At 26.7% G+C, this 12,269-nt stretch overlaps 1 protein-coding gene across 1 annotated transcript in view; it reads left to right on the plus strand.

Moving 5' to 3' along the window:
• Positions 1-11,663, plus strand: part of LOC129975738 (uncharacterized) — a 32,716-nt gene extending 21,053 nt beyond the window's left edge. Inside the window, exons 10-16 of the mRNA XM_056088923.1 lie at positions 1,660-1,729; positions 2,916-3,162; positions 4,318-5,309; positions 8,833-9,048; positions 9,139-9,273; positions 10,909-10,976; positions 11,404-11,663. Of these exons, the coding sequence (XP_055944898.1) occupies positions 1,660-1,729; positions 2,916-3,162; positions 4,318-5,309; positions 8,833-9,048; positions 9,139-9,273; positions 10,909-10,976; positions 11,404-11,535 (1,860 nt within the window). The 3' untranslated portion in view covers positions 11,536-11,663. The remainder of the gene's footprint in view (positions 1-1,659; positions 1,730-2,915; positions 3,163-4,317; positions 5,310-8,832; positions 9,049-9,138; positions 9,274-10,908; positions 10,977-11,403) is intronic.
• Positions 11,664-12,269: the final 606 nt, after the last annotated feature.

The following is a 12,269-nucleotide window of genomic DNA, read 5'->3' on the forward strand; positions in this document are numbered from 1 at the left end:
GCAATTCCATCAAGTACATTAAAGTACTTGATAAAAAATAGATGGGGAAATTTTTGGTCTAAAAATATTATTAGATTGTAGTTCCATGTTATATTTCAATCTATTCTTGCTTTGTGCTTTATGAGTCACCATATACCTATTCATTCTATTCTTGCTTTGTGATAACTGCAAGTTATTTTTATTACTTTCTTTCACCAGTTTTTTTTTTAAATTTTGCATTTGGCAATCATTTTTTATTATATTAACTATTTGTTTCAATTGGAGTTAATAATTAGTTTTGCATGTTCATGAGTGTTATATATAGGATAAAAAATAGTTATTAAATCATTTTCTATTAATGTTGGATTGTTACAAAGTTTAATAAGCTGAAGTGAGCTAATTCATAATAATCTCAATTCATATATAGATTATTACTGATATTTTCATTCAGTATTATTTTTATTTTGTATTTGGATGGCATTTTTTTTTTTTTCCTGTTACTATTCGTTTCAAACATGTTTTAGCGATTAATTCTCATTTGAGTTTCATGAGCATCGCTGCAAAGAAATAGAGCTTTTGATGCAACTATATATCTAAAGTGTATTGAAAATAATAATTTTAAAAAAATTTCTTAAGCAATGTGCCCATATGCATGAGATTACCTACAGCTTTTGTTTGTTAATCTGCAACAATCATATCTGGGGTATTTTTTAGCAGGATAGCAACCCATTTAGAAGGTACATCTTATTACTAAATAATTTCCTTCTTCTTAATTATTGATTTAGTATGTAAAGCAGCAAAATTTCTATCAAAAATGGTATAATAGAATTTTTTTTCCCTCAATAATGTTAAGAAATTCTGTTGTAAATTAAAAAACAGAATTTATTTGGAGAAAAATTACTTTTTCAAAATTAGAAGGATAAGAGGCAAATAATGAGTTGTTGAAAATTGAGTAAATAATACTTAAATATGTTTCCTTTTAAATTAAATTTTCTAGATTAAGTAATACAAGATGCTTATATTTCATTGAATTCTTGTAAAATAAAATTTATCTATAAATCTAAAATACTCAATTTCTTCATCAAAATTAATACTAAACCATGGGACATGTGAAGGCATTATTTATTATATATATTTATAACTTAATAAAGATAATCATTAAATATTGAAAGTATTTTATTATATATATAGAAAGAGAAAGCATAGAGAAGCTTACATTGTCTAATTACATGAAAGAAAACTGTCTGAGCAATTTTTCTAATCTATATGAGCAAGTTGAAAATTATGCAAGTAATTAAAAGTAAAGTAAAAATCAAAGCAAATTCTGAAGTGTTGTTGAGAATGGAATGATTATCAGAATAATAATTTAAAAAAAAACATATTTTCCATTACGAAATAATTAACTTTTGTGAATTTTGAAATTTTGTTCCCTTCCTTCTAAAATTTCAAATAGTTTATAATAATTTTCATATTATTTATCAAAATAACTCAATTTAAGTACACCTTTGTTTACATACGTGATTATTTTTTCCTTCTATTTTTTATTAATGCTTAAGAATGTTTTTAATTAGAGTTTCAAAGATATTTTTTTGTTTATTTTTGAACTGAAAACTGAATTCTTTTATAAACTAAAATAACATTAGAATTTCCTTTAAAAAAGCATTTAAATATCTATTGCAGCAAATTCCTGTAAAAAAGAATGTTAAAAGTATACCCAAATTTTCCAAAATTGTCGTGCCTCAACAGAGAGGTAAGTAAATCCTGGCATGTTGTGTATAGTTAATTTTTTTTTTTTTCATTTCACTCTAGAATTCAATAGCTTTTATATGTTATTGATAAAAAAATACTAATTTTAGAATTGCCCTTGAAATGCATAATATTTTTAACCAAGAAATGTTTCTAATGTTTATTTTATGTAAATGTTAATGTTTGAAAAGATTAATTAAATTAGCATTCTTCTATTATCATTACATTTGTAGATTAATGTTTATTACAGAATCATTATATATACTATATCATTATTATTCCAAGACTTGTTATTAAAACTGGAGAATTTTAATGTTGTTAATTATACAGAATTTTGAAATGATACTGTTCAATTTGTATGCAAGTTTTTGATAGAAAATATTTTTTTGTCATATTCTAAATCATTGGTAACATTTCCAGGGTTGCAATATTGTTTACAAACTTTCTTATTCTATGTATAAATTTATACTGAATTTATAATGATCAATCTTAATTTCTTTTCACTTATAATCAAGTTTCAAATTTTAGAAAGGTTTATAAAGACCAAGAAACTTCATTTTCTATTGATAATATATTTATTTAGTGTGGAGTCAATATATCTTCAAATTCATTAAATATGTGAGTAAGTTACTGATAAAATTCTCATTCTGTTGAGTAATAATTGCTTTTAAATCGCCTTGAGATGCAAAAATATTTATTTTAAATTTTAATTCTTTTAGTGATTTTGCATTCAATTCTCATTTTAAATCCCTCTCTCTTATGTTGTCTACTAGCTTATTGAATTTATTAGCCTTGTATAAGAAATAATAAGCTTCAATCAAATTAAAAAGAATTTTCTAGACAAGAAATAATTATTTTTCTTTTGAAATTCAATCTTTCTTATTTTAAATGAATGCTATTCATGGGATTTTTGATTGTTTTACTGAGCAGTTAAATGTTCCATGAAATAATTTAATATGTGATATTTTGAATTTTAAACTTTAGAATTTTTTGGATGTAATTATGTTTATTTCTTTAAAAATTCACATTCTTTTTTCTTCTTTTTTGTTATTCTGATTCCAATTTAAAATTTTTTTTAAAGAATCATGGTTGCAAAAGGTAAGTAAATAACATGAATGATTTAACTGAAATGTTTTAAATCTCAAATCACTAACATGAGAATATCTCTTTTCAATTTTATTTCTTTAAAGGTAATGATATCTCTGTGAAAACAAAGAAACCAGAATCTAATGTGTCAAATAAGCCTAACAATGACTTTAATTTAAACTCATTTGAATGTGAACTTAGCCACATAGAGCCTGTCAAAGAGTCAAAAAAATCCTCATTTGCTCCAGAAGGATTCATGTTTCAACCTCCTGCAGAACTCAGTACTTCTTTATTCTTAGAGGATGGGCCTTCAGCAATTTTCATGAGGATGAAAAATCAGTTTCTTAGAACGTAAGTTTCATTTAAAAAGAAATTGGGGATATTTTGTCCTCAACTTTCTTATATAATTTCACAGTATATGCATTTTGGAAAAGTAACCACCTTCTCTTTGCAAATTTTTTTGGAATTTTATACAAATTTGCAGTTTTTGTGCACAGATCACTAATCAAATTTCTTCCATTTTATTTCTTACATATTTTAGTTGTGCTCATATATTCATGGATATTATTCCAAAAAACATGCTTTTTAGATTCAAGAAAATCTAAAAGTGGAGATTCAACAGAATTTTGAAATTGATTTTTTTTCTTTCAGTTTCAATATTTTTTCTCTGCACACTTTATATATGAGGAAATAGAATCCAATACCTGATTTTGCTGATGTCTAAAAGACATAATGAGATATATTGAAGCAAATATGATATGATTTTTAATTGATTTTTTTTCTGTGATATTTTATTTGGTACAATTATCAGAAAAATTTTGCTTGTTTTTAGAAGACTATTGCTTTTTTAAAATGAATTTAAGGTATTTAGATTGTTTTGTATGTTTCAGGGAACGAATAAAGTGACTTTGCTTTGAATAAAGTGAAAAATTTGAATTGCCTTTATTTTTATTTTATTTTATTATGTTTTTGAATGTGCACAAATCTTATTTCTGATGTCATGTGGTTAAGATAAAGAAATAAATAGAACCTTATATTCTTGAACCTTGTAAGCTGATGTATTAAATGCAACAGTTTAATCATGATACTCAAATTTTTTTCACATTTCAGATTGATTTCTGTCTATAATTCAGATAATAATTTAATTTTTAGATGTGAATATTAGAAATAATTTGTGTCTTATTTGTATTTCAAATTGCAAAAATCGAGACTTGTTTAAAAATTAGGGAAATCAAGTTTTGCGTTGATCATAATTCCTCATTGCTATAACCAAGGCTATAATTGGATACCATACGGAGAATGCTATCGATTTATATTTATAATCCCTAAGTTTTCCTTAAATAAATTTTTTTCTATAATCAGAATTACATTTTTACATGCATGCAGATTAAAGTTTTGTTTCTATCTCTTTTTGAAAATCTACTTGGAAATGTGTATTTGGATGTAATAAAAATATATTTTACAGAATTTTTATGTATTTTTCAAACATTTATTTATTATTTACAGTTCTACGCCTAAGCAAAGTCCTTCAAATAAGCAATTCAGCCCCAAAGTTGAAGAAAATGAATGTCTCATGGACAAAGATATAGAAAGTCTAAAGAATTCTCCAGTCCAGTGTTTAAAGAAAGAAGATATTCAGTGTTTAGAGAAGGAAATTACCCAGCATTCAGAGAAAGAAGATAACCAGCATTCAGAGAAAGATACCAAGTGTTCAAAGAAGGAAAATATCCCTTGTTCAAAGAATGAAGATATCCCTTGTTCAAAGAATGAAGATATCCGTTGTTCAAAGAATGAAGATATCCCTTGTTTAAAGAATGAAGATATCCCTTGTTTAAAGAATGAAGATATCCCTTGTTTAAAGAATGAAGATATCCCTTGTTTAAAGAATGAAGATATCCCTTGTTTAAAGAATGAAGATATCCCTTGTTCAAAGAATGAAAATGCCCAATCTTCAAAGAATGAAGCTATCTCTTGTTCAAGAAATGAAGATACCCAATGTTCAAAGAATGAAAATTCTCACTATTCCAAGGATACAAATAAAGAATTTGGTCCTTTAAATAAAAACGATTTTGAAGCTATTTTAAGTTCTTCACTTGAATCAGTTGTTTTAAATGACATGAAATTTACTAATTGCAAACAATCCCTTAAATTTGAATTTCCAGAAGTTGGCTCAATACAGAGTCATGAAGAGATGCTTTTGCCATCTAAAGCTATTCATCCTGAATGTTCAATGGCTACAGAATCCTCTCCTATTGATAATGTTAAACTACCTATTCTATTTGATTTAGTAGAGACTGACAAAACTGAGATAAATTTTACTGATGCTGCTTCCGCAGATGATGGCAAAATTTCTGCAATTTTCTCTAAAATTGATTCTGTTGGCTGTGAAGATAAAGAAACATCAGATTCAACACACATTGAACCAGATGAAATAGCCAAAAAAATCCAAGGTATAACAAATGGCTTTCTACAAAAGCAAGAAATTGGCCTTCTTAAAAGTAAGAGATTCTATGTTAGTTATTTAATGTTTCTTTTAAAGCACTCGGTGCTTGAATTTGCCTAAGTGTAATACAGTTAAAATGTGAATCTTAGTTTTACAATTTTAGCCTTCTTTATGGTTTAAACAATAATAATGACTCTGTTTTCATTAACAAGTATTATGACTCGTAAGTATAAGTGTGTGTATATATATATAATATATAGTATAAAATGAAGTCTTCTGAAAGCGTCTGTATGTTGGAACCACAAAAACTCAAGAAATAGTTAACAGATATTGGAGAAATTTATACCATTTTGTAGAGCATTTATTGGGGAAGGTTTTAGTACATTAAAGTCATATATAAAGAAGTTTTATAATTGCGATTTTAATTATTCCGCGTAATAGCAAGAGCTGTGGTATGCATAGATGATACATTTCTTTGTTTACCTCTGTTTGTTAGTCAATCACGTCAAAATGGCTGAACGGAATTGGATGAAATTTAGCACAGAGCTAGATTATAGTCTGGAATAGGACATAGGCTACTATTTATTCCGGTTAATTTTTTATTAATTAAAAACTAACTTTCCTGCCAAAAATCTTTTCATTTCCCCACCGCCAAATGAGTAAGGCTTCAGTCTTCCCCTCCCCACATTAACGAAGTTAGGCTTAACATTTTTCGACTGATTAAACATTGTTAATTTATCGATCTTTTGGATTGATTCTGAAGTACTTTTGAATTAAAATAAAACAGAATAAAGGAAATTAAAAATTGGTAATCTGCATTGCGTTACTCCAATTGGTGTAGAAAATTCACGCATGCACAGTTTGTTTTTATTGCTGACAACTGTATTTTCATTTTAATTAAAAGTTGAAAAATTATACTGTTATAGCTATCTCAATCGATAAATAAAATAAACTTGATTTAAAAAAAAAATACGGACTTGATTTGAATCTTCTGCTAGCCCAACTACTCTGCAAGGACCGCAATTATAGCTCTTGCTGTAGCTTCCTCGGGCATTGCTGCAACTTTGCTTAGTGGTGGCCGGACGGCACATTCCGTTTTCAAACTGTCGTTTAATCTTGCAAGCAAAGATACCCCAATATGCAACTTCATCAAAAACAGCGGCTGGGGAGTCCTTTTGAAGCAGTGCAAGTTAATATTATGGGACGAGTGCACAATGTCGCACAAGCATGCATTAGAGCCGTTAACCAACAGCCTACAGGACATTTGTGGCAAACAGGCGATGATGGGCGATGTTGCTGTTTTGCTCACAATGATCTGTTTGCAATTTTAGTGAGCACTTGCGGATTATCAAACCCCTTTAAGCTGTGGGATAAATACAAGGACGCTTTATCAGAAGATATCGTGCATAGGTTGGATAGCACTCACAATAACCTAATCATTAACTCAGCTTAGGTACTGATTAAGGCGCAAGATGCCTAGGTCAGTTCTCATACATATACATCAAAATTTCCACGCGAGCGAAGTCGCGGGTAATAGCTACTATAGTATAAAATGAAATATAGATGTTTAAAATGATTAAATTAAGTATAGTTATTTATTTGAATGAAATTTTATTAGTAATATAAATTTACAGGGTTTTTAAAAAATTATTTGGGAATTGTGATTGAATTATTTAACAAGAACAAACAAACAACAAAAAAGTTATTAAGCTCTTCCTGATTCCGTTTAGATTTCAACCCCTCTCCCTTTCTTTTTTTCAAAAATATTTTTTGAAGAAGTCCATTCTGAAACTCTTTGACTATAAAATATCTTTTATTATTACTTTTATTTGTTATAACTTATACTCTTATCCTCTCCCAAATTATATATATATATATATATATATATATATATATATATATATATATATATATATATATATTATGTGTATAATGATATCTTTTAATTTAATTTAAATCCTAATTAATTTCCTAATTTTTATATTAAATTATCCTATGCTATTTCATTCTAAAATTTTTCATTATTTCCTTATCTAAATCCCAATTTTTTTTATATAATTATTTCTTTACATTTCTTTTTTTCCTGCTCTAAAAAATTGACTATTGCAATCACTCAGAGTGAAGAGATAAAAATCCCAAACACTAATATTTTCCTTTCAAAGATACCTAAAATTCTCTTTTGTAAACGGACACATATCAAAAATTCCCTACTAGAATATCTTAGTAAAATCTGCTTTGGTGCAAAACAAATGTGATCCATGTACAAATTATTATCCTCCCATGGTAAAATAAATTGAACCTTATTCTTAAAAGTGTTATATTCTTGGTCTCACATCTATAAAAATGATGCTAGATATATTTAATCAGTAGTTGAAATCATCAATGAAAACAAATGAAGTAATCTTTAACTGAAATTTTTAAAAATCATGCCTACTACAAATATTAACAACAATTATTGATGAAGAATTGATGAAAATTTCCTAGAGAAAATTCTAACAAAGATTAGAATTTAAGAAAATAGCATCTAAATATGTAAAATTTCATTAGTTCATGTTTAATAAGACCCCCCCCCCACTCTCCTCCCCCAAACGACTTAAAAACCAAATTCTAATGGTTTTATAAAAAGCCTGTTCAAACATTAAGAATATTTAATTAAAAAAATGACTTTTCAACTTAATTGTCTAATTTAAAGACTTTGGTGATATTTCGATTTAGCATTTCACCAATGTTTCAATGCTTGTAACTTGATAACTTTAAATCTAAATATCCTGATGATAATGATGTCATTTTATAGGGATTTTTCTATTCTTTCTCAATAGGTCCTTTTTTTTATGTGTAGATGCATAACAAACATTTTAAATTAGGATTTTGCCAATTGGTATCATAAGCACTCTATCCACCGTTGCTTGCAAGAGATAAGAAATAGGAGTGGTTTTTTTGTTTTATGATCCCATGAAACACAATATAACATTAACAACACATTAACCCCCATATGGTTTTATGCTCCACACAAACTCTTCCATTATCCTCCTTCATTTGACAGATTATATAAATTCATCTTGTATATTGCTTTTATTGTTCCTCTTTTATTTGGCTCTTATGAAAACTGAATAATGCATAAATAATGATAAGGAATATAATTGATTTTTCTGCAGTTTAATTCTTGTTTTACTTTCACTGAAATTTAGATGAAAGTATATAGTATTAAGATATAAACATAGAAAACATTTACTGAGGTTTTTGAAATGTCTGAGAACTTAAAGGGCCATTGAATATTACTTAATTTTTATTTTCAAGAAATTGTATAAAAAATAGGCATTTTAGTAACCAATTTATTAAGAAATATGATTACTAATAGATCTTTTTAAACATTTGGTTATAGAAACAATCTTAATGAAATACAAACCATTTATGATTACGACATCTTGTGAAATGTATTTTAAGAGTTGTTGCATATTACATCTGTAATAATAATAATAAAAAATAATTTTATTGGTTTAGATGCTAATGCAGCCTTTAAAATTTTAGTGATCAATATTAAACACTAATTTTGTTCTTTCTCATGATTGCTTTTTCAGTTCCGGAAGTAACAAGTCAAAGGTTCAGACAAAGTCAAAAACCTACACTTGCAAGCATCAATGAAAGCTTAGAAAATACTCCAAAATCAGCCCTGAAAAAAAAATTTTTAGATAATGTTTTCACACCACGGCGCTCCTTGAGACTTGCAAAACTTTCTGGAAATTTCAACTCCCTAGAAAATCTGCTAGTTTCTCCTAAACCGAAAGAAGAGAAGGGTAAAAATTGGATGCTTATTGCTCATTGTTATTAGTTTTATTTTTTCACCAATTAATTTAATATAAGAATAATTTTTATATCCTATTTAGATAAAGCAGGTTTAAAAGAAAGCTTCACACCCCGTCGCTCTCTTAGGCTTTCTAAGTTTTCTACTGAATTTAACTCAGCTGAAAACTTGTTTGATATAAGAAGACCTACACTTTATGGCACTCCCCCTGATGAAGGTAAATTGAATAAAAGCATAAAATGTAGATGTTGAGCATTCTATTGTTTTCAGAGTCTATACAATTGGAGAAGCTACTTGAATAGAATTCTGTCTCATTCTAGTATTTTGTTTTTGTCATAATTTGATTGAATGAAATTTAGTTTGTGCTTTATTTGACTTGCAGATTTAACCTTTCCTACTTAATTAGTGAATTTGTCATTTCATTATTAAAAGTGCATCATTGAGACATTTGCGATAAATTTTCTAAAACAGGAAGTGTTAAAAGCTGTAAGCTACTGCTGAGACGAAATAATAGATATCCAATTCATTTAGTGTTATTTTAAAGAAACTTTCATACATTTATATAAACATGCATTCATAGGTTGTTGACCACTTTAAACATCTGCTTAACATTTTGATGGCAGAGTAAAAGCAGAATTAATTACATTGCTTTCTATGAAGTAAAATTATCAAATTGTTGTTATTTTCAGGAAAAAATGGGCCTGATAATACATTTCTATGAGCTTTTGCTAATATTGATTCACTTATTTGTAGGCTTTGAAATATTTCTTTTATGGTTTGTAAAAATATTAGGTATTAAATGTTGTATTTATATATGCTATGAATATTGCAGAGCTACTAAAAAACCATTTATTGTAAGATTTAACTATCTACTAACTTTCATGTGAAATATTAAACTTTTAATGTTTAATTTTATTATTCTGATCTTAAATAGAAAAGAATGCAAAGCATTAAAAATATATTTGTAACTTATTATTATTGATTTCTTAAATTTTAAACTGTGCATGGAGTATAATTTCATAGATATGTAAGGCAATCCTTTAAATGAAAATTTATTAAAACGCCTTTTAATTTCTAATTGTGAAATGAACAATTATTGAATTTGAAGCATTCTTTAATATAAAGTTTCAATTAATATGTATTTATCAGAGCTTCTAAATTATGGATTGCAATTTCATATAGAGTCAAAAGAGTTTCTGGTAGCATTTCCAAATAACTAAAAGTAAATACAATTTTATGAATAAAGATAATTTAAAATAAATTTAATTGTTCTTCATTTTATCTTCATTTTGATGTATCCAGTGACCACTAAAAATTTCTTTTAGATTAAAAAGAGAAAATAAAAATTTTCAATAATTTTTACAATTAGAAAGGTGATAAAATTGTATAACTGATTAGAATCCATCATGTAAATCATTTAATTTACTAGTGAAACTTCCCCATCAAAGATCCTCCTCTCTTTTTGTAAAATGAATATTTTCCTTTTTTGCATATGGAATATACCATGAAACAATTTTTTTTTTGTTGAAATTGTAAATATCCAAGATAAAAAATATTATTTATTGTTAATAGGATTAATAAATGAATGCTAGTTATTGAAAACAGTTGACATTTTCGAAATAGAATAATTTACATGAATGAACATGTTGACATGAATAATTTACAGTTGACATGAATAATTTACATGAATATGAATGCCTGAGTTTTGAAGTTTAGGAACATTCAAAATTGCAGCATTTGAACTTTCAGCATTCATGCATTTGAACTACACAATGATATTGAATGTTGAAACAAAAATAATATGCTCATTTATATCCAACATTATTATTATATATGATACCTTTCATTTTAGATGAAATTGCACCAAAACTGAGCTCTAGAGTGACATATGACTTTGACAGATTATCTTCAGAAACAGAAGTAATTATTATTTTTGACATCATGCTTATGCTTGTGACTTTACTTTGAATTTTTTTTCTTGCTCTATTGCAAATTTCCTCATGAATAACTTTAAATTATTAATTTTATTTAAAATATATTTATGTAATTTTTATTTACTTATTCAAGCATTGGGAGGGAAAGAAAAATTTTGGTTGTCCCTGGTTTTATCATTCATTTTTTTCTTCTTGAATTTGTTATGTTTTAAGATTCTATTTTTAAATAAGTTTTAATGACAATTTTTCAAAATTTTATTATGCTGTAATATGGCATCAGAAATGGGATATTCTAGACAAATAAATGTAAAATGTAGATAGTAATTATTATGTATGTAATGCATTACATTGCTTACATACATGTTATATGAACGTAGAAATGAGATTAATTAATGAGAACTTTCTTTTTGTAGGAAGAAATTCATTCTCGTACTACTCGCTCAGGGAAAGTCAGTCTTTTATATACTCCTCCGAATAAATCCAGAGCTTCCATCATGAGACAATCATTAAAAGGAGATCTTATGTCCTTTTCACCTAATGTATAATTCATAATGCAAGTGCCTACTATTTATGTGCATATTTTTTCTCAGCTGTATAGTTTTTATACAAAATTTTAGTTTTTATATCACCTTTGGAGTTATTTTAAGCTATGCTTATAAAAATATTTAATAAAAAAATTTCAACATTATCAGTAGGAATTTATTTACTAAAATAACAATATTGAAACACTATTACTTCAAAATTATTAATAAATGTTATGAGCTATAATCATGTTGTCAACAATTCATTTAGACATGGCAAAATCGTCCTTATGTAATTCTAACCTCTTTTTTAATGCGTAGAATTTTTTCAAGGATTCTCCATTGAGGAGGGAAGGCTGTCTTAAGTTCCTATAGAATGCAGCTGTTGCCGAATGAATAATCAAAATATTTGAACATAACATATTTCTGTCTTGTTGGGTTATTGTCTTATTCATTGAGAATTTATCTAAGGATAAATTTCTGTCAACAAAAGTTTAAATTTGTTACAAAAAATCTGCCACTCCTTGTCAATGATTAAAATTACTGAAACATTTTTAATATTTTGTACAAGAACCAAGTATAGTTTTAGAAATTAAGGCTTAAACTGCAAATTTAAAATATTTTAAATAGTATATTCTTTTTAGTTTATTAGTTTAAATATAAATAAAAAGTTGCATACTTCTCTTGCATTTCAATCTTCATTCTACCATATGTTGATCAAAAGCAAGGATAAAGATTCTTATGGGTTATCAATTAAA

This window comes from Argiope bruennichi, chromosome 7 (assembly GCF_947563725.1).
Source record: "Argiope bruennichi chromosome 7, qqArgBrue1.1, whole genome shotgun sequence".
NCBI classification, from domain to species: domain Eukaryota; kingdom Metazoa; phylum Arthropoda; class Arachnida; order Araneae; family Araneidae; genus Argiope; species Argiope bruennichi.